The 23,624-nt window shown below is 37.6% G+C and overlaps 1 protein-coding gene across 1 annotated transcript; it reads left to right on the top strand.

Moving 5' to 3' along the window:
• The first annotated feature begins 501 nt into the window (after positions 1-501).
• On the top strand, positions 502-23,287 carry hs3st2 (heparan sulfate (glucosamine) 3-O-sulfotransferase 2). Its single transcript, XM_014989333.2, has 2 exons — positions 502-2,781; positions 21,957-23,287. Exons 1-2 carry the CDS (start codon positions 2,285-2,287, stop codon positions 22,573-22,575), a joined length of 1,116 nt encoding a protein of 371 aa, XP_014844819.2. The 5' UTR covers positions 502-2,284; the 3' UTR covers positions 22,576-23,287.
• Positions 23,288-23,624: the final 337 nt, after the last annotated feature.

The raw sequence follows: 23,624 nt of genomic DNA, 5'->3' as shown, positions 1-23,624 counted from the left end.
TTTGTCATGGCAGACTTTCCATCAAACTGATAAGAAAGAAGTAGCCATCTTTGAGTGTAAATCATAACTGACACACTCAACTGTCTGCCTTGAATTTGGAGCCTCGTCATCTCTCACTTCAGATTTGTTTATTTCTCCAAGTTTATCTGCAAAACCGGACCTAAAATAACACCTATAACATATACCCTCATAATGTCAGTTTAAAAAAAAATAAAAATACACAGTGGCTGGAATATTTGACTGGTTTTGGGTTCCTAAATCACAGTGCAAATGTGATTCCACTCTCTTTTAGCAGTAATAAAGTAAAGGAGAAGTGAAAAATACTGATATTATTTGCTGTATTAGTGATGTGAAAGAGAAATATGACAATGCATACTGCTTAGCAGGGTTACTTATTCTTTGTAGTTTATAAGAACTTTAAAATTCAAAGCGTGTGTGAATCACCCAAGAAAAATTTCCCTACAGGAAACATGAGTTTTAGGCTGAAGTCCAGCTGGCAGAAGTGCCACACTCAAATGACAGCATAGCGATGTGATGCTAATTAGGACACAGCAGTCAGTGTCCAGCACAATAGGATGCCTACTTTTAAAGTTAGCTGAATGCTTTTCTTATGTAGCATCTATTTAACGCTACTAGATGTATATATGGGATGATTTTTAAATATAGAATATGGTTTCTTTTGCTGGAATGAGAACAAAAAGCAAAGCTTGAAAGTCGGTTTGCTGCCCTGAAACTGTCATGTTTCATAAAAACTTCCTGCAGTATAAACTATCACAGAATACCGCAACTTAAAAAAAAGAAAAAGAAAAGAAAAGAATTAGCAGCTTTTCTTGCAATACAAACATCTAGCAAGCATTTCACTTTATCCATTATGCATGCCATCACACACCATCTATCGTCATTGCCAAAAAATTTTCTTTTGATAAAAATGGGTTTAAAGAATCCCATACGCATCAGCTCTTCTCTTTTTTAAAAACTAACCGAGGTTACAGAGCTAAAGCAATTTTTTTAAAGGTTTTATTTTGGTTTATATTATTTTTATATATGTTAACCAGAGTTGCCAATAAAATGCAGAGAAGGCACTGTGCTGTCAATGAAGTTAATATTCTCTCAAAGCTAAATCCCCACCATGGGAGTAAAGGAGCTAAAAACTTTGCATTCCAGTCTGCATCCACCTCGCATGTGATCTTGACTTTCTAAGGCTAGTAATACCCATGTGTGTCAAACGTTTTTTTATCAACATGAGGATACCTCCGAACCTTGATGAATCATTCTGTTTCAAGTGAAAAGCAAACACACAGCAGAAATAAGATGACATATTAGTCTGCAGGTTTTTCTTTTTTTTTTTTTTTTTTTTTGGTAGACACAGGTAAGTTGGTGTTTTTACTAATTAACGGTCTGTAGAAAAGAATAGAAAGTTAATAATAGTAGTAAAAAAAAATCGGAAATTCAATTAAAACAAAATTGTAAACAAATTGGTAACATTTACATCTCAAAGTTGAATTAAAAAATGTTAGTTTTACCACGTTTATCAGCTGTGCCACAGGAAAGTGCAAACATCACATACCGTTTTTATAGCTGGATGTCACAGATGTGTTTTAAACTCGTTTGTTTATTAAACTTTTATTCACATATACTCTTGCCCCAATGGGAAAATCTCTACACCCAGATATTTCCAGGAAAATCTGCATGTTTCTTAAAAAAAGAGAGAGAGAGAGAACGCCAAAAGATTTATGATATTGTGACGTCAGAATGTTGATTAAATATTTATACCAGGTGGTGGAAGTGTCTAACTTCGCAACTTCAGAATGAGAGAAAGAGGAGGGATGAGCACTGAAATCCTCCCCGGAGGCGAGCAGAAAGATTGCGCTGGTGAGAGTTTCGGGCGCACTGAGACGCAGTCGATCTTTTCCTTTTTTTTTTCTTTTTCTTTTTTTCCCCGCACTCAAAAAAGATGACTAGGAGGATTATGATGAACATAAAAAAAAAAATCTTCTCTTGTAGGCTATGCGTTTCAAGACAGATGGTTCCGCTCAAGTTTGTCGAAGGGAGCTACTTTCGATGAGGACTGACCCCATTTCCTCTGCGGATCCAAGTTTTCAATCACTTCATCAGTCCGCAGGACATAAGCGCAGCTGGTGCCAGGGAGAAAACCACCCCTGTCCACATGCGCTGCTCTGTCTCACTTTGGAATCTGTACACTTCTCACCGGGCTCTCACCGCAGACCGACCGGAGAGGAAAACTCCAATGGAGAATCATGCAGCACTTTGAACCCATGGAGACATGGCGCAAAGGCTCCTCACATCTGCGAACAGAGTCAGCGCTAGATTCGCCTTCATATTTACTTTGTCTCTATCCTGTGCGTACTTATGCTACAATATTATTTTTTATCGCGGCGCAGTCATGACAAACCAGACTTACGACGGGAAACGCTGCCCGCCGAGCAAAAACGCAGGAGGGAAGAAACTTCTTGGGAAGCTGGACAATTGTGCTTCGCTGAATGTCAGGTCGGGTTTTCAGCGAGGATCCAGTGATCCCCGGGACCAGAGCAAAGCGCAAGGTTCGCCTGGTGCTCACGGGACAGACGCGAATTTGAAAAATATGAGTGTTGCGCAAAAATATGGGAACAAGAAGCTGCCCAATGCGTTAATAGTGGGCGTAAAGAAAGGGGGAACCAGGGCGGTGCTGGAGTTCATCCGGATACATCCAGATGTGCGCGCACTCGGAACAGAACCGCACTTTTTTGACAGAAACTACGACAGGGGGCTGGATTGGTACAGGTGAGCAAAAATTCGAAAATGAAATGTGAACAATTTAGTCTTTCTGCACATATTCTGTTTTTTTCTTTGTCTTTAGTCCTTCATGCATTCCAAATGCTCCATCTGCAAAGCAAACTTAAAGCCAGTTCTAACGTTTTTAAATCGTTCTCCACTCCAAAAGCCATGAAACTCACAGCAGACACAAAGTTCCTGAGTCACACATACACATGGTAAAGTTCAATATTGCTGTGTTAAGCCAGCAGAGCTTTATGTCCTGAAGGTTAAGTTAGTGTGGTGCAGTTAACTTTAATCCAGAGTCACAGCTGACTAAAGATGGTTGAGAGACATCAGATCCAAAAATCTAGACCAGCTGAAGAGCCTATAGCTTCTTCAACATCTTGGTCACAATCTGCTTGTTCTTATGCTATGTGATATTGATTCAGTAACTTATGCTAAAACATCCCTGACCAAGTATTGAGTGGATTTACTGTGAAGCTCCAGACACATTCTCAAGTGAATAGACATTTCTGTATCATAAAATACTGTTTATTGTTCTTCTGTAGTTGGAAATACTTTTGGAAAAACATAGTTTTTCAAAAATATTAGCTGTAGGCCATAATTATCAACATTTCTAGTACTAAACAGTTGGCAGGTATTACTTCATTGTGTGATGAATCTATTTAATATTGCAGCAATCAAATTACAGAAATAATTCGGTTACACTTCCATGATATTCTGAAATCCTGAGACACACCAGCTCTTGAACCTGAAGACAGCACATGTTTTAAATTAATTAGTTCATCCAGAACACATATACACCACCGAGGAAAATAAGAAGGTTTCTAGTAAGAAGAAAAAATGTCGGCTTAGACTCTAGAATTCAGAGAGGTTGTGTTGTGTCAGAATGACACACACACATGCATATTTTGTACAGACACCAAAGTATTTATATGCTAATATGAATAGATTTTACCCTTAACATAATCAAATAAATAACCCACAGTCCAAAATAAAGTTGTATTCTGTCATGTTCTTGTTGCTAAGAATTTTTTGGCATTTCTGACATGAATCTTAACTTGTATCCGGACAATTAACTAAACACAAGGCAGAAATTGCTGCAATCTAGTTTTGTGGGTGGCATTTCAATGAACACAGACTCATCCAGCTCATTTTAATACTGGCCAGAGCAGAAAAAAGCATATTACTGATGGCTGCAAACAAGCAGGCCTGTTGATAATCAGGTACTTTAGCTGTCCCTAGTTGAACCTCTACAGCTCCCACATTGTGTTGTACCTCTACAAAACAATGTGTTCATCTGAAATGATTATAATAGTGGGAACTATTCAAGAACAGAGAGCACAAATAAGATAGAAGCACACGTTACTAAAACCTGGATTGGGCTTAGCACCCAATCCAGAGTGACCACTGGTGGCACCAGCCTGTCCTCCCCTTCAACCCATCAGGATGAATAGGCAATGGATGCATAGATCAATTGCTGAATATTCTAGGTAGTCATATGTATTTTTTTCTGCTGCTACTCGTCCACAAAAGACAACAGGTCTAAGCTGCAACAAACAATTATGTCTGCAGATAGGACCATCGTGGTCGACCTTTCCTCCACCCAGGACTTATACAGGGTCAGGAAAAGAGCAGCTAACATGACTGCAGACCCCACACATCCAGGACACAAACTGTTTAAACTTTTACTGTCAGATCAGCAGTACAAAATGCTTTTTTGCAAAAACCATCCTTTAAAGAGACTGGTTTCGTTAACCAGGCTGTCTCTTGTATGAACACAATCTGTATATTTGCAGTCTAAGTTGTCAGCTTTCCTACCATTTCAACTGTTAGCAAACTATTCTTTCAATTCAGTTTTGATTATCGGCCACTTATGTGACAGAAGTCTGATGCAGGGAATTGTAAACCTGACGAGTTGCTTACGGTTTGTGTACATACACAAACCAGACTGTCAAGTATAAGACTGAATAGTTTGTCTCTCTAAAAGAATTCCCTGCTCAATATATGCTTCTTTTATTTCCTTTGAGCTAATGTTTGGCTTTTCTTATTATAGTGGACCACTTACTCTTTTTAAGCAGTGTTAAGTTAAGAAGCTATATTGACAGGTGTTACTCATCTAAACCTTCACAAGAGAATGCTTAGATGACTAAAACTTCTCTTTGACCAACCTTTGACAGATTTGTCTCCTGTTTCCCACCTGAACAATGTCCATGTTGCTCCTTCGAATAACTTTCAATGAAGCTCAATATATTCATCTGAGTTAATGATATTAAACCAACTACTGGACCTACAAAAGCACAGTACTATCTTTGATGCTGCTCCACAAATGACACCCTGTTGTAAAATTCAGTTTACTGACGTGTTAATGGCAGACTGAGTGGTTGCAGTGTATTTGACAAATTATACATCTATGAGCATTTGTTGAGTGAATTTTTGCCTACCTTATAAAACATGCATAAATTTATGGATAACATGTAAAATCGTCGTAGTTTAAAGGGGTAATATTATGCAAAATCAACTTTTTGAGTTTGTTTTTAGTCCCTCATCACAAACATACCTCAAGCGTTACCTTGATTGTTTCAGGATTGGACCAAGCGCCACCTTCGAGACACAGCTCCGTCTCTGAGCTGCAGTTTCTGAGTTTCTGAGCTTCCACCTCACAGAGCTCCCTCCCCCCACTCAGCTCCTTCAAACTAGCCAGCAGCAATTAGCAAACACCGGGTGGAACTGCACATCAGCTCATCTCATGATACTAACTACTTCTCGGTGCAACTCTGGTTGCAACCCAGAAAATCAAAGAGTTAGATATTTTTTATTGTTGGTAAGTTAACTATTGGTGATAACAGAGGAGAAGACGAACAAAGCACCAATATTTAAAAAAATATATATATATATTTGTTTTCAGAACAAAAAACACAACTGTTATTTTTTTTAGATTGTTTTTTTAAGACAGTTGAATGTAACCATGCACATTAATACTTGTGTTTGCTGGGTAATATGTTGGTCACATTACCTGAGCTCCCACAAAAGCCAACACTTAATATGGCAAAATCCATAACAAGCACTTTCGCACAATTATAATTTGGGAAATTGCAGCTATAACATATTTACCTAAGAGTTGTTATTTTCATTTACTATACTATGTGGACACTAGGTCTTGTGAAAATCCTTATTTTTAAAAAAATATGCAATTGTTTTTACTCTGTAACCTTCTTTTAACATGATGTTAACCACTGCAGCCGCAGCCGGTTTAGGTTCCCTCTAGAATGATGTTCCACTCTCAAGGTTACAACAAGAATCCGTCGTAAAAACTGTGTCTGTAGTCATGTCTCCCTTAAAATATAGTGTTTCAGAGGCAGCTTGGCCTGGAGAGTATTTTTAGTAGCACTGGTTCCACAGAATTCTGAAATATTGAAAAAAAAAATACTCCTAGCAGCTGTCCTTACACTTGTGTTTTGCACCTTTAACCTGTAACATAAAAGTAAAAATCTTTATTTTTTAATATTTCAGTCTGGTTAGTTTTTCTTTTCTGCTCAGAAAAACATTAAATTGTGACTTTCTACACCCATTTCTTTTGTTTAGCAAATCTTTTCCTCAGACATATTTGATGGTATTCACCATCTACTCTGTTCCAAGAGACGACGACTAATTAATTTCATGTTGCCTCGTTGATGTCTTTGATCAAATCAATAATTTTGAATGGAGTATTTTACAAAATCCTGGAGAAATTATTCACATTTTGCTTTTTTCACACAATCCTGCCACCAACTTCCAAATACCAAGTAACCATCACCGTAATCAGTTAACCTTTCCAACTCAAAGTGAGTCCGTTATGATTTTCAGTATACATCAACATATGTGTCCTTTGGAGTCAGGCAGAAATCTACAAGCTGGAACACCAAATTAACTCACCCAGAGTTTCAGTGTACTGTCCAGTTGTTCTGCACAGTCTGTCTTGTTACATTAAGCATGTGACAGACCATTTAGGCTCAGAAGAAAAATGGTGCAGTGTTCATTACTGTGGCTCCTGAAGAGAACACACGCATGGCCTCATTTATTTTGTGTGCGGGTATTCACACAACGATAAAGGATCTGATGAAAAAGACATTCCTCTGCCACCAATTTCCTTACTCTTTTCCCCTCTGCTTTTTCCATTCCCTTGCAGAATCATAAAGATCAAACAAAAACACATTGCCATACACCATCAGGACTTAAAAGGGCATCTCAGCTCTATTGATTTTACAGAAGTCTATAGCACTTGCAGTTACTTCTTAGAGAAGTGTCGAAATTGTATGAGAGGATGCAGCTGCAAATATTCCAAACGTCCACATTAATTGGCTCGGGGAGGCAGGGTGCTCTGGAACAGTACCATCAGAAGGTTGATGAGGATAGAAAGCCGATTGGTTCTCAGTTAACGTAGAAAACTGCACATTATAGCGTGAGCGATGGTGAGACATAACTCTGCATTATTAATGTGCTGTCTTCACTCCATTCCGGTCTTCGACATCCACTTGTTACCATTAATTACAAAACAACACATAAGGCATTTTTCCAAAGATTCAAGACTGGGACCTGCTGCTCATTATTTAATGCCTGCACCCTTGTACAGTAGCCCCAGTTAAAGTAGCCAGTTTGAGCCTATATCTTTATGAGTGATGCAGGAGCTTTATATCCCAAGATAATGTATTAATAACTGAACTGAGCTAAGTGCTAAGGACAAAATTGCGCACTGAAAAGCAGCTGTGTTATATCACAATACTTAAATAAAATAGAAGCAAAATCTAGCAATGCTAGCATGCCACATTAACATTAAGATGTGTGGGAATTTTGCTCCCAGAAATTTTCTAGTAAAGCTGCACAGAGGACCCCCAGTATTTGTGTGGACTTGGGAAAGTACATGCATATATTGATTATTTTAATAGTATAAACACCAAATGAACAGTAGAAACCATCTTAGTGCTACACGAGAAGCTAACATCTAGTCTTCTTTATTTTCCTTTTCATTGGTACAGCAAGGGAAATGAATGATGCTCCTGCATTGGCTGCTTTGCAAACGCCAGCTAATAGTTTGCCAAAAAGTATTGCTGCTACATGTATTTCTGCTTTTCTAGCGAAATTGTTTTCCCTGAATATTTTAGTTGTGCTCTATAGAAAAAATGTTGTAGATTTTCTGCAAATAATTGGAGTAGTTACAGTCCACAGAAAAATCCTGAAGGTGAATCCATTAACACTGAACCACTGCATTTATTTCATGCACTGTAATTTCATAATGCATTTCTGCATATGAAGCTAGTATTTCAAAAAGTTGTGGTTTCAAAAACATACCATCTTAAGATTCCTGTATTATAAAGTCATTTTTTGTGATTTTTAGATTACATTTATGTCTACATGACCAGAGTTTTCTCCAGGCTCTGAAAGCCAACATTGCCTTTCCTGCTTCCCCTTTAAATGTTTCAGCACATTTCCTGACATTCATGCGCATTTCTCTTGTTCAGAAGAAGGAAATTGGACTAGCTGGGAAGTTGTGGATTAAAATTAAAGGAGCATGGGCTATTACTGATATTTAAGGTAATACGTCTGTTGAGCAACATACTGCGGATTCGCTGTCTGGGCAGATAAACCAATTCAATTAACCAGCTAATATAAGCTTGTTTGACACTAAACAGCAGAATGAGAAAAAGGAATAATTTTTCTGCACAATGATTTAACTAAAAACGTCTGATACATTCTGTAGGTATTTATGCTACATTGTTGTTTTCCACTTCAGCTTACATCTGATTTTAAACAAGACACAAAACTGTTCTCATATCTGTCAGTGTATCAGAATGTAAATGAATGTTATAGATAATGTTGATAATCAATATATTATTTTAGTAGCAGAAAGTAATGAAGTGAATTATTCTTTCTTTTGGTAATATATATCACTAATCTCCACATACTGATGTGCATTTCATTGTAAACAACTTTTATTATAAAGTCAGTGAATACAGAAAAAAGTAACATCAACCTAAGCTCCACCCTTTCATCCCCCACTAGGGGTCAAAACCATGCCAGAAATCATTGTGAAAAACGTCCATGTTTTTGCATCAAATTCTGAATGTTGCAACTTAAATTGAGACTTGTGGGACCAAGTGCAGTTTTTCTAAAATTGGTATTGTCCAATTTTGGTGAGCCTGTGCAAACTCTCACCTCAGTCTTGGGTTCTGGAGCTGCACCTTATCTATTTGTTTTTGACTTACCCCGTCTGCTTCATGGTTTTGGTCTCAGTGATTCTCCAAATAACGAGACGTTATTTGTGGCTTTTCTATTATCTTGAGTCTGTCAATTCTGGGGCACCAATGGCATTTTGGGCAGAGCAGTTGCTTTGAAATCGAATAGTGTTTGGCCCGATTTCAGCTTCCTTCTACCACATGTTGACATGCCCTGGGCAAGGCACTTAACCCTAATTTTCCCCAAGCTGATGTGTGCACATTTGGGAGAGCAAATGGGGTAATGTGGCTCTAAAAAAATGCTGTGAATTTAATCTGTTTCCCATGGACATCAACAAGTGACTTTCATCCCCATTAGTGCTTGCTTTGTTGTTATTTTTGTCTGACCGTCTTCTGTAAACTTGAGAGAATGTTGTGATTGAAAATAGTTTTAGCTTTTTCTGAAATCCTCAGATCGGGATCTCTGTATCGACAATAATGTTCAAAGTAACCTAAAGTCAGTCAACTTTTCTCCCCTATTCTGTAGCTTGAGTTTAATTTCAGAAAACGTGCCTTCACTAGTTCTGGATGACTAAATGCAGAGTTGCTTCTACGAAACTGGCTTATTCTTCATTTATACACACCCTGAAAATGATTTCCTGGAGCAAAATATTGAAATTATATACATATAAAAAGAAATAAGAGTAGAATATGTTCTGACTTGGGGAAATTTGTCTTTATATTTTTGCATGAATGCTTTGACATCCATACAGAAATAAATGCATCTAAATAAAGGCACGTCTTCATTCTGCAAAAACTACTGAACAGGTTTTACCCCGTTAAGTCTTAGTAAATGCAATGTTTTCTTTCCTGATTAAACATAACCCGACATTTTTTTTCACCATTTCAACACTTTCACAAGCATGTGCCACTTATTACTTCCCTGCTTAAATGTAAATTAAATGATTCTTGTGTTATGTATTGATGGTGTACATTAATGAATGTTTATCAGCTTCGGGTTAATTTCAAGCCGTTTCTGTTTGGTCACAGAAATATAAAAGAACACACCTTTACAGACAATGTCTCTGCGGATATATTTAGTACTTTGCCATTCTTAGTTCCCTTTTGGAGATCTTCAGCTTGTTAACCTTCCCCTCTTGTCAGACTCAGCGTATGCCTATTGACCAAGGATCAAATCCTGTCTGAGTTGTTCCTCCTCTGCCTCAACTTTCTGCTCTCTTTTGTACTTTTCCATCATCCGAGAGTGAAATGTTCTGAAGATATGCAATTTGTCTGCTCCCTCCATATAAATATCCTTGACTGTCACATTGCTGGAGGCTTTACTATAAAACCTAAAAGAGTCGCTGAAGGCTTTTCTGTGTTTATCTTTCCATTTGTATCGGCTAAGATGCTGCAGTAAAGCTGCACACAAAATACAAAAACTAAAGAGGAGAGGGTTTTACAAGGTAAGTTGTCATGACTATCACTGACCGACACCATTAGAATAATGAGAAGAAAAAAAAATTAAACTGTGTTTTCAGTCTAGTGTTAGTCGCCACAAAATTCTAAAAAAAAAAAAAAAAAAAAACGTTGAAAAATTCATGGTATTTTCGCCCAGCAGAATATTCTTGCTTTGGCCATGATCTTATGTGTTCAGTATTATTAAAAAGATAACAAAGAAAAGTCTCAGAAGGAGCACTGATACTCATTTGTAAATGTTTGGATTTCAAAGGCTTCTCTATTTCAGTGTCTGTGGATATTTTTGCCTTGCCACATGTTAATGTGACAGTTCAGAGCTCAGTTCAATTGAACGTGTTATTGCTCAAGGAGAGCAAGTGTCAGTCATTTCCCCTTGCAGGACAAACCATGAGTAATTCTTATTTGAGAAAAGTCCTAAGTTGAAATGACAGCAGTTAAATAGGATCTCGTTCAACGTAGATTTTTCTTTTTTTTTTTTTTTTTACTTTTGTGCCTCTCCATCACTGCGTCGTCAAACTTTTGATTTACGTATTTGACCAAGAAGCTTTCTGATGACAAAAAGAAAGTCCCTTGAAACATCAGGCTCATCCAGCCTTTTATTTTTAGCCAATTTCTCTCCAATTAAATCAGAGAAATAGACGTGTGGCTCCCGTGATGCTAAATTGCCATTCACCTCTGTTCCTCGCTGAGCTGAAATGGGCGCAGGATTGCTGTAATCACCTGGACTGCTGGACTGTTAACTCCTAATAGACTTTTGGAGGTGGCAGGTTTCTGTTACTTGTGATTAATGATCAGATATCACATCTGTAATCAAAGTGAGTGATAGTTTAATAATGGAGCGGCCTCAGCAGTGAAGATTTATGCTGTCATATCAGCAGAGAGGGCGATGCCATTTTTAGGAAGTACGGTGCCAGAGACATCACGAGAGTCATCCAGCTCAAGAACATTTTCTCTGCTCTGTGAATCTGTGTTATGGATACTGTCAGTAGGTTTGGACAGCAGGTTGTCCATCTTTGTTTGAAAGTGCCTCTTCATGAGACGTCATGATTAATAGTTTGAACTTGGTTAAGACTGAAAATCATATAGAAATCAAACATTTACTTATTGTCAAATCTGTGTGACCATATGAATAACACAAAGCAGTTATCAGGAAAGACATTTTTACTTTAATAGCTTGCAATTTAAAATGAAACAAACAAAAAAAAAACTGTTGTGCTTGTTTTAAAAACGTGGTTTTTAAATTCCACTTACCTAAATCCTTACTCATCGGATGCTAAGATTTGGTACATATGTTCATTACTTCTTATAACTGCATTCCAAATAAAGTGCAAACCGATACCATTAGTTCTCTTTATATTATTGTGCACTTTGGTAATATGAACCCAGGGGAATTTGTCTTTAAAAGTTATTGTGCTGATGTTTTGTTGCTAAATTACCCCAGAGAGCAGACAACCATGGAATGTAATGACTATTGTTTAATGGGTAAAGTTCATTATCAAACCTTTTTAATGGCAAACATTAAGCTTTTTTCCCATGAGAGGCAAGTGGCATTAAGTAAAAGCCCACTGACCATAGAAATCTTTGTGATTAACCAACCAGGGTACATCTGGTGATCAATGTTTGCATAACATTTGCACTCAATAAAGTTTAGTCATAAAATGTGAATTTATAGGAGCAAAATGCAAGCATGATTGAAGATGGAAGTTTGAAAGTAAAAGGGAGTCTAATTATGGGAGCTTATGTAAAGTCCAGAACAGAGAGGGAAGAGAAACAGATAAAGAAAAAAAGTGTAAGTGAAGCATAAGTGGGTTTTGAAAGAAAATTCGGAGTTGTCATTTAAGCATGTATATGTTTTTATGCATGATGTTCAACGAAAAGCATCTGAATAGGTTGCTGTTTTCTAGATGACCAGTTCTGATTGTTTTGGCTCTAGATGGTCACCAGAACATGTACAAGTTATGCTGAAAGCAGCAGAGGGAACTTTTCTTTAACTGACACCATGTAAAACTATGTTTTAAGATCAAATCATTTTGGTATTGCTGCAATAAATTCAAGTTCATTGATTGCACACAAAGAGATGAGTCAAAGTTGACCTTTATATGTTCAGAGTGTGTGCATCACTGATGAGACTGCACTGTTCTTAAGAGGAAGAGGATTTTCAGCTGGATGCACCTGTCTGGAACAGAATAAGCAGTCTCTTTCCTCATGTTAATAGTTCTAGATTTAATGTTGCACTTATATTTTCTTATTAATCGAAGTAGAAATGAACAAAGCCTATACAAGTGAACATTGGTTCTTGGTATTTCTATTTAAATCGAATTAAAGTGTAAATGCTTTCTTTTTTCAAGGGCTGAAGAGAAAACCTGACAATTCACAGATATTATTGGTCTGGAAAAAGAGAAATAATAAATACCGGTACATTTGCTTTAGGTACATAGTTAATTAATATATTACATGTCAAGATTAGGCAGATTTAGCTTTTTCATAGCTTGACTTTACCAGAGTAAGTGATGTGCAGTCATCAGGAGAGAAAGCAGAGTATTCTCTTCTTGTAGAAACTTGATTATAACCTGAAAACCAAGGCCTCCAGGGAAAATATTTCATTATGAGAGATACTAAGAGGCAACAAAAATAAGACAAAAAAGCTGCAGGAAAGCATTTATTTTACACATTTTAAAAAATGTGTTTTTGTGTCAAGCAGTAACAATCATTTTGTCAATCTTCACTCACCAAAGATATTCACATTAAAAATGATAAATTAATTTCTCAACTTACTGTAAAAGGGAAAAATTCCAGTAGTGTAAGATGCATAAAACACACAAAGAAATAAAAAGTTTCAGCATAAACACTAATACAGCACTGTCCTCGTGTAATAAGAATGATCAAAAGTGCAGCATTTTTCTATCTTTTAGAGTTCGTCTTTCAGCGGACTGTTTGTAGTGGCTGCCTGTGGTGTCATTGGTATTACACAGATTCAGTTGTTACTTTCCATTAGCTGTTCTTTGCTTAGGTTGGAAAAAAGCAGGGGGCGGGGAACTGCAGTTACGACATCAATTGCAGTGGTAAAGGATCCTGCACAAATTAGCTTTCAACCATGTTCCCTAGTAGAAGGTTTCATTTACAGTATCGAGCAGATCTTTCACACTTGAGTTCATTTTCCCAGAGGGATTAAAATGTCAGGGCCGGGCCTGTAATGCATTCTGACTTAAAGTTTGGCCAAGAATCGTGAAGAAGATTGTAAATTACCCCAAAGAAATTTGCTGTTGATTCTGAGTGAGACGGCTGTAATCAATCGAGGCACTTCTCTGAAATGTCTGTTAATCAAGATGTGTGTCTGGACACGTGAGTGCGAGCGGGTTCTCCCATTTGTCAGGGCAGGAAGACAGGTTTTCTCATTTCATTTCAAGTGTTTCCAACTTCTATAAACTTTAGTAACCCTTGGAGCAAGTCTGTGGGTACACCTATGTGGGTTTTCTAATTGCTTATAATTATTATCTTCTAAGAGCCAAGAAACTTGGAGCATTTGGAACTCAGTTTTATCTTTTCATTTCAGATAGCATGTGCAGCGTTATTAATTTCTTGAGGGCGTAGTGAAAGAAAAAAAAAAAAGAAGAAGCAAAAAGTACATTTCTGATGGTTGATTTAGAAATCTGCCTCAGGTGTAGCATGTTCTCCCACTGACTCTGGCTATCTCAATAACCAGCAGACACATTAAATGGGGCCGTGCCATGCATCTTTTTTGTCGTTTCATTTACTCTTTCTACGTTCACCACTTCAAGTGATAAACTTTGTTGGTTCTTAAACATCTAATAAAGTCAGTCACACAGAGCCATATGTGAGTTGTGAATGCTAATTTAGTTAAAACTAGACAAATGAACATGAACACGAGGCTTCACTACAAATACCAGATCAAAAAAGATTTTGTAGATATTAAAGGCACCCCTCAGTGTTCCTCATTAACATTACAGCAATACAACATGGAACCCATCGCCCCAGACTGCTCCCACTGACATGAAAGCATCCCTGATTTCAATACGAAAATAAGGACTGGTCCTCTTTGATCACTTGATTGCACCATCTTCTCCTTTCCTGTGGTTACACATAACTAATCCTTTTAAAATACAACTGGCAGGTGGAATATTAGTGGACATAATGCTTTTAGTATCTTTTTAATGAGGGGTAGACCATAAGTTTTGCTTTTACTAAACACAAAGAAAAAAGACGCCTCATTTCTTGTTATTGATTCACTTAGAAAATACTAAAGGGACAATAGCTTAATCTCATATCTAAAGCATCTCATATCCTTGCTCTGAACTTTACAAATGGACAAACTTAAAAGATTAAAATGCAAATAGAGCATTAAAATTCACTATTTATCCATATTTTTAGATCTACTTGAATTTTAATTGTTTTTAACCATTCAAATAACGAGTAGACTCTGACTACCGGACATGCAAAATATTTAGATATGTAAACACCAGTTTTGTGCTAGATTACCCTTAGCTCTCTCATTCAGTCGTCATAATTTGTCTGAATAAAAAACAAAGCGTTGTTTTTGCCTTTAAATGGGTTGCAATATCAAACCGACTTTGTTTACGGGCATCCAATAACACAACAAACCCTCACTCTAAGTAACTTCATGTAATCTTTCCACACATCTTTAAATCTCCTTTTTGGTTGACCTCTCGGCTTCCTGCCATGTTGGTTCCAAACTCAGCATCTGATATAATCACTGCCTCTCAAGTGGAACCGTCTGAACTATCTCAGTCTGACTTTATCTGCAAATAATCAAAACATCTGCTGTCCCTCTGATGCACTCATTCCTGATCTTACATATCCTTGTCACTCTCAGAGAGAATCTCAACATCTTGAACCCTGCACCCTCTAGTTCTGCCTCATAGCGTTTCCTCATTTGCACCGTTTCTAAATCAAACAACATTGTTGGTCTCACTACCGTCTTGTTCACCTTCCCTTTTATTCTTGCCGACACCCTTTCATTACACATCACACCTGACACATTTCTCCATCCATTCACACGCTTCTCCGCCTCTTTTCCACACTCTCCGTTGCTCTGGGCCACTTAAAGTCCTGAACCTTCTTTACTTCTACTCCTTGTAGCATCACCGTTCCGCATGTGCTCCTCTCATTCACACACATGTACTCTGTACCTCCAACCCTGTTGCAAAGTAACTCACCAGTTGACATACTGATAATGTCATTGCCCCTGATGAGTGACATGGTGTTTGGCATCTTATGTAAATGCCAAAGCAAACTTGCAAATTTATGACATCTTGTGGCAACTTATATGTATGATGGACTGAGAAAAGTTAGAAGTCACAGAACTATTAATGATTAAGCCCGTTTTTGGTTGTCTCGGTTGTATATCCTGCCCATAGAAAATGTAAATAAGTAAGTAAAATGATCAGTTTAGTCTATCAGTTTACACAGTTGGTACGTATGCCCTCAGCTTACACTTTTAACTTTTACACTTTCAAGGCAATATAGACAAAACCAAGAGGAGAGGCATTACAATTTGGTATCCACAAGGATGCTACAGGGAACATCTTTTGTTCACCATCTATTGCATCACAGTTAATACTGAGACTGAACTGAACTCACTTGATGTTCCCCTTGAATGAAACAAACAGCATTGTTTGTTTCAGAGTTGTAAGAAAAGTCATTTCCACTCACATTCATGCACATCAGTAATAACTTGAAGCCGCTCTGAGTTTTCCTCATCGTAAACTACTTTTCCTTTCCAGAACACCATCATGGCATAAGCTGGCCAGAGCATGTGAAACAGTGATAATTGTGGGAAGAAAAGTAATTTTCACACCATCATATTAAACCAAGGTGAAAAAGAACTTCAGCGATAAACTTCCCCAATAAATTTAAAAGCAACAAAGTTATCTAACTAAAATGCCTATTCCTAAGTACTGGAACTGTATCCTTATCATAAATAGATGCTATACTTTATGTGGCGTTAAAGCCTGGATCTGCCGTAGTCTTCGTTAGTAGTAGCAGCTGCCCTAGCTACCAATGGTGAAATCTGTGTGATGTCACAAGACCATTTTCAATTCGATGCGCCCTGGCTGAGTCATTGTGTTTTCTGGAAGTACCATGGCAGCTGAGGCAGCTCAAGGGTGTGATGTAATGATAACAGATGGGCTCTGGCTGTGCCATTAGCTGGCATGAAGATGTAATACTACCTCTACAAGGTGCTTTTTTGGCACTCTATTTCTTCCATGAACACACATTGAACAAGTTGTGGTAAAGTTCCACACACAGAACTTCACCACAACCTGCTGGACTTTAGCCAAGAGTAACACGTTAGCAAACCAAGAAGCTGTCAAATGGCCATCAATGTTTTTCAATCTTTAGACTACATAAGTTCAACACAAATTTTATAAGTAGCACTGTATATCAACCGCTGTGAGCTCCTTTTCACGTCTTTCATTTATGAAAGCTCACAAGCTGTCAGTTGTTGATGGGGACATTTATTCAAACGATACGAGTTTCCAGATGTGGCTGTTTAACAGTCCATCAGTCATACCTATCATTGGTTGTAACTTGCCAGTTTTAAATGGCCAGTTAACATTTTATGAATGACTTTGGATGGTGGGAGGAAACATCATTGACCTTCTACTGCTCGGCAACAATTATGTGTGCATATTAAAATTTGCCTTTTCTTAAGAAAATTGACCAACTTTGACAGATTCAGCTTGAGACCATCCTGTCAAAATGAGTCAGAACGCCTCCAGATGCATTTTGATTCCAAATGTGTAATGCATACATTAACGCCTTTGAAAAAGTGCTTTGCTAGATCTCATCTTATTACCAAATGCAAATACATTTTTACCAGGGACTGACTTTGACAAACGCTTTGACGATATTATCTACTTTCTAAATTAAACTCTTGCATTAATCACAATACTATAGACAGAGCATTGGTAACTAAGAAAATAACAAGCAGCTTTCTATATTACAAAAAAAAATCTAATTATTTCTCACTGGCTTTCCACCTTGAGATGTGTTTGTCTGTTCTATCAGCTCCATCAGTGTTTTATATCTTCTGTGTAGCAGTCATTTAATCTATCAGGCACTAAGACTCCCAGGGAGTAAACAAACAGAACAGCTGTAAAAATCAATAACTCCAGACAAGGTAGGTGCTGCAACTTTATCTGATGGACAGGCTCACCTTTGTAGTTTGTATTCAAACAAAAATAGCAAACCTGAATGTGAATTATTCTCCAGATTGATTATCTTCTTTTTTTACTGAATGTCTCACCATCTTCATGCAAATGATGCGACATGCTTGGAAATGTAGTCAACAGACTAGAGTTGTAACCGTCATAAATCCAGCCAGCAGTAGTATTTTGAAAAGCAACATTTGCGAACTTTCACTGTGAGTGTTGTCAGTTCAGAGTTCTGATATGACAAGTTGCAGTTTTGAACCAGAACATACAGATCTTTTTTTTTCCTAAAGATAGTAAAAATGCATGGAACTGACAAGTCAGAAATCAAAGATCCTCCCTTCAGCGGAAATAAGGGCTCTGAAGATTATCAAGCATCTTGGATATAGCTGCAACTTTTTTTTTATTTTTTTATTCCGGTGTGTGTTGGTGTGCTGCATCTGCGTGTGTAGCAAAGCTGTTTGCTCGGAAAGGTGTCGTTCTCATAAAAGATTAATAGTTCCCCGGTGGCCCTGAGGCACCCAAGCCAACAACTCGGGGATCATAAATAAAACTAAATGGATCAATATTTCCAAGACTTTAGCAGTAACCTATGGCTACCCCTACCTTGAGAGAGAAAGCTCTGAGAAAGGTTAGGTTTTAATCGAACCCTTCCTCTGGTAATAATAAAGAAGGTGTCCTATTTATCATCAGCACTGTGTCGTAACGTACCTAAAATAAAGAAACTGCTCTGCATTCTGTAACAGTAACTGTAGAAATTTAGACATCGCATCTTCTGATGTCATTCACCTAATGACCAGTTTCAAAAGAACTCATGAGATTATTTCTCCTAAATTGCCGAGTTTTTGGGCTGATGATGCAACTGAGTCACATTTATGTCTGGAGAAAACAGACAATCATGAATGTATGGCTGGTCTCTGAATGGTAAATGAAGCATTTGGTCTCCAAACTGCCAGACACATTTGGTTATTAATCAACTTTTATTGACCAAAGTGCCAAAGCAAAATGAAGTATTACAGCAGGACGGAAACCTCTCCTTGATGGACATGACAAATGCAGTCATTTGCCTGAAGCTTGCAGACCCATTATTGGTGCAGTATGATGATGGTAATTGTGATGCATGTTTTGATTATACAACCTGACCTGTCACTGTCGAGTATCTGAAAATTCATCCAAAATTTGGATGTTTTTGTGTTTTATCTCAGCAGCAAATCTGAGACTCACATATAGCTTTGTTTGTTTAGATTTATTTCATAGGTTTACAATGTAAAACAAGTTATTATCTTCATTTTATTCGCATTAATTTTCAATTTGTTGCAAATACTTTAGCAAAGCATATGAATTTACCAACTTGAATGATGAGTAGTTTCAACTCTAAGACATGAAAAAAATCAATAAAAATCTAAGTTTATGCAACATCTGTTTGCTCTCTTATGAATGCCCAGAAGAAAACCCTGAGGATACATTTGATTTGAGTTGGAATAATCAGAACATTATGCAGTTGTGACAGCCGCCAAATATTGAAGGACTGTGCCAGACGAAAATAGATAGTACCTTGAAAGAAAGAAAGAATCTTGATGCTAGGTTGAACAAATTTGATAAAAGAATTGTGATGGTCAGAACTGGTAGTGCAGATGTCTAGTTTAGCTCATTTAAGGGTGACGCAAGACCCGGGCCGAGAGTAAGACATGTCATCCATTTATCTAAGGCAGTTCCTCGGAGTCAAAAAGTTCTGAAAATGATTCTTTGAATCCCTTTTGCTTGCACTCTAAAGCTCAGACGAGTATTTTATGCAATTTTCAAATTTTGCAGCAGTGTCCTGGTAATAATGTTACCTTACATGAGGGGTTTCAAACTCAATTTCACCGAGGGCCACTTCAGCATATTGGCCACCCTCAACAGGCCACATTGACGGTACAAATCAGGAGTGCCCAGCTGCAGTCCTTCAGACTACAACTTTTAGATGCATCCCTGCTAAAATATACCCCAGACAAAAGGTTGACTTCCCTCATTAGCAGCAACTCAGTTCTGTAGAGGCTTATAATGAGTCAATGATCCAGGTGTGTTAGAGAAGGAACGCATCTAAAGTTGCAGATGGTAGCTCTGGAAAACTAGACTTGGGCACTCCTAGCTGTAGGGATAGGGCTGTAATATATATACATTATAGACTTTACGCAAAAATTTAGTCTCAGAGGCAACTGAAATCAATTAATTTAAAAAATCCTTTCTGAATATCATCTCATGGTCTCTGAACTAAATGCGTCTTTCTGAACGGGAGCTGACAGCGTGTTGAAGAGTTATGGTCCGGACGCTTTGGAGCGTCTGGTTAGGAAGCGCATTACAAACCTTTGGTTGAAATGGCGTTAAATTCAAGTCTCCATTACAGACCAGAGAAAATTAAAGAGAATGCAACGTTGTGTTAATCCATTTGAGGAAAAAAATGACGACGCAGAAGTTAATTAGACTGTAACATGCGCAGTCCGCTGCTCAACCACTGCGGACGCGGCTCCGCCGCTGCGAAGAATAAGAAACTGCTGGAAGTAACTCATCCAGCGGATTTAACAAATGGAGCCTTCTTGGTGCTCGTTACCCAGGAGAGCGGCGCTCTGGAGGAGCTGCAGACGTAACATCTGACTGTTTCGGAGAAGCGAAACCACGCAAAAAAAAAAAAAATTCCTGGTAAAAGGGCACACCGGACCGCGCAGGGTAAAACACTCACAGAGTTCAGTTGATCTGTTTGGATCAAACAGATCCAGCTGACTGATGAATTAGCGCAGATTTTTCTGCAGATGGGAACCAGGAGGAAGTTGTTCAGACCCCAGCGGGTGAAGTGATGCTAATTTAAGTGAAGTTGCTTAATTCAATTTATTAAAAGTTATTGGGGCCTCAGTCAGTGGTTTTTGCCACTACGGAGAAAAATGTAGATACATTTATCTGTTTAATTTGTGATGGGATCTGGATTCACGGTGAATATCAACTAAACCGCATAAAATGCGACTAAATAGCCGATGTTAATATGATTGTAATTTCACGGATAAAAATAGTACAGGACCAATTTTTTTATGTTGTCGGTCAAGATAACAGACAACAAAAAAAGTCTAGCGCGACCTGCCGCCCTGACACCAACTCACACACATCTTCATTCACAGTCTTACTTGTAAATCGATTTTTCTTGTTTTGGACGTTTTGATGTTAGCTTGTCGATGTCTCAGTTTTATTTGCAGGGAAAATCAATAAGCAGCTTGAGGTGACTCTGCTGCTCTCTAGTGGCGAGAAGCCGTAATGCTGGCTGGTAATCGGAATGCATTATGGGAGATGTAGTTTGTAGTCAATTCGTGCTCAAAACCTATTTTAAGTCAATTATGGACCTATAAAACGGTAGGGGGGCCGCATAAAATGACATGGCAGGCCACATGTGGCCCGCGGGCTTTGAGTTTGACACATGTGCCTTACATCATGTTAAGCAATGCAGAAGCTTTGTCCTCACTAATGAATCTGCACTTTGGCTTTCCAAATGCTTGAAGTACATTAAAATGTTTTTGATCACTCATGAAAAAAAACAAAACAGGGTTGACTTATAAATTGCACATTCTACTAGACAAGATTATTTTACAAAATGCCCTTAATTTTTTTTTACAATTAGAGCCACATAAAATACATTTGAAATAAGCCAACATTAATAAAAAAAAAAAACCCAGATAAGAAACAGCTCTTAAAAACAGAACTTAAAGCTCCTAATCTTAGGGTTTGAGCGATTTCACTCTCTGAGGCCGCAGGCCACCACGGTTGAAGGTTGATTGTACAAACTCCCCTAAGTCATGATGAAGGACTGCTGACCTAGCATGACTTCATAAAGGCAGTAAAATTATTAAGAGCATGTTTACTGCGTCATAAAATAAAACCAAGCGTACAATTTACAGCTTTCATACAGTCAACATTAATTTGCTCTGGCATACTAAACCTTTATGCATTTTATCACAGTTTTAATATATTTAGTAGGATGTCATGTATTTTTGTTGACCACATATTTTGTAAGTGTACAATTTGGTCAAAGCAAGAAGGCTTCATTTTTTTTTCTTGACTTTTAATACCAACTGTACATTGTGATATTAGTAGCTGTCACTTTACTTTTGTAGCCTATTATTATTTTTTGTAACTTTTCTAATATGCATAAAGTTTCAGGTGCTGTTTTTATGCTCCAGTTGGAGCATTCCCCTGACGTACATATCCATAAAAAGAAAAGCATTTTGAAGTGTTCCTAGAAGAGCAAAAAAAAAAAAAAAGCTTATTCACGTTTTTTTTTTTTTTCTCACACTAGGGGACTGATGCCACGCACACTCGACAGCCAGATAACGCTAGAGAAGACTCCCAGCTATTTTGTGACCAGAGAGGCACCTCACCGCATCTCCAGCATGTCTCATGATACTAAGCTGATTGTTGTGGTACGAAACCCTGTCACCAGAGCCATCTCTGACTATACCCAGACTCTATCGAAGAAGCCTGACATTCCCACATTCGAAGAGCTAGCCTTCAAAAACCGAAGCCTGGGTCTTGTGGACACGTCTTGGAACGCCATTCGGATTGGAATGTACATCCTTCACCTGGAAAACTGGCTGCAGTATTTTCGACTGTCACAGATGCATTTTGTGAGCGGTGAGCGGCTGATAACGGACCCAGCGGGGGAAATGGGCCGTGTCCAGGACTTTCTAGGGCTGAAACGGATAATCACGGACAAGCACTTCTACTTCAATCGAACCAAAGGTTTCCCCTGTTTGAAGAAGCCCGAAAGCAGCAGCCAACCTCGATGCCTCGGCAAATCCAAGGGCAGGACTCACGTACAGATTGAGCAGGAGGTCATAGAGCAGCTCCAGGAGTTTTATAGACCTTTTAACATCAAATTCTATGAGACTGTGGGACAAGATTTCAAGTGGGATTGAATGTACTTTGAACAAAAAGAGAGAGAACCGTTTATAAAAAATGCCTACCTCTGGAAACAAGTTAATTGAGAATACCTTTAAAATATATTTAACTGAATAATAAACAGAGTTCATACTATGATCAAATAAGTGGTATTAAGATTATAAATCTATAAATATGGGTTTATCCTGTGGGTCATCTGGGGAGAAGTGTAATTTATTTATTGATACATAAAATATATACCAAACAAGTTTTCGTCTCATCAACATACCAATTAAATATTATTCAATCTATTTTAATGGATCAACTTATTTACCAAAAAAACGTCACAAAGCTTTCCCACCATTTGCCATCACCATCCACACAATCATGACGCAGCTTAAATATTTATTATCCAGATTCCTTATTTATTCATTATTTCCTCTGAAAATGATCTGCTGTCCTTACTATTAAAATGAGCACTCCACATGAAGTCACCCCATAATGTCAGATGAATAATAAAATCAGCCTGTCAGTTTTTTTCTGCAGTTAAACTTGTTTTTATTGCAGACATAAAGTGTGGAAAACAGAAATGAAAAATACTGTGAGAATTAACAAATTAATAGGTTTAATCAAAGATCTCCTTTAACTTTTATATATATATATATTTAAATTTTGGTGGACTTTAGTTTTTTTTTTCTGTGTTTGTATTCTTATTGTGATCATCAAAATAAAAGTCCTAAATACCATAAACATTTATTGGCAATACATTTTTTTCAGTAAGGCTGCATGGAAAAGACATATTTTATGGTGTCTTTTTAAGTATAACACCAATTTTTCAGAAATCTGACATTTTACACACATTTGCATACACACTCTGGTCATGACTGTTAAAAAATGTCTGGATACTATGATTGCAAAGTTGCTATTATTAAGCCTTTTATTTATGTCTATGTCAATAAATAACATGTCAAATTAATGATATTTTGCTGCTAGTTTAAAACTCTGACCGATCTCGCTTGGAATCCTTAGAGCACTAAAATGTCTTGATTTTGTTTTGAAATTCTGCTTTCTGATTCAAATGAGAATG

The sequence above is a fragment of the Poecilia mexicana genome, unplaced genomic scaffold, assembly GCF_051168715.1.
Source record: "Poecilia mexicana isolate PSO_F unplaced genomic scaffold, ASM5116871v1 scaffold_8, whole genome shotgun sequence".
In the NCBI taxonomy this organism is placed as follows: Eukaryota; Metazoa; Chordata; class Actinopteri; order Cyprinodontiformes; family Poeciliidae; genus Poecilia; species Poecilia mexicana.
The sequence above is the reverse complement of the archived record's forward strand: the minus strand, read 5'-3'. Positions and strand labels throughout refer to the sequence as shown.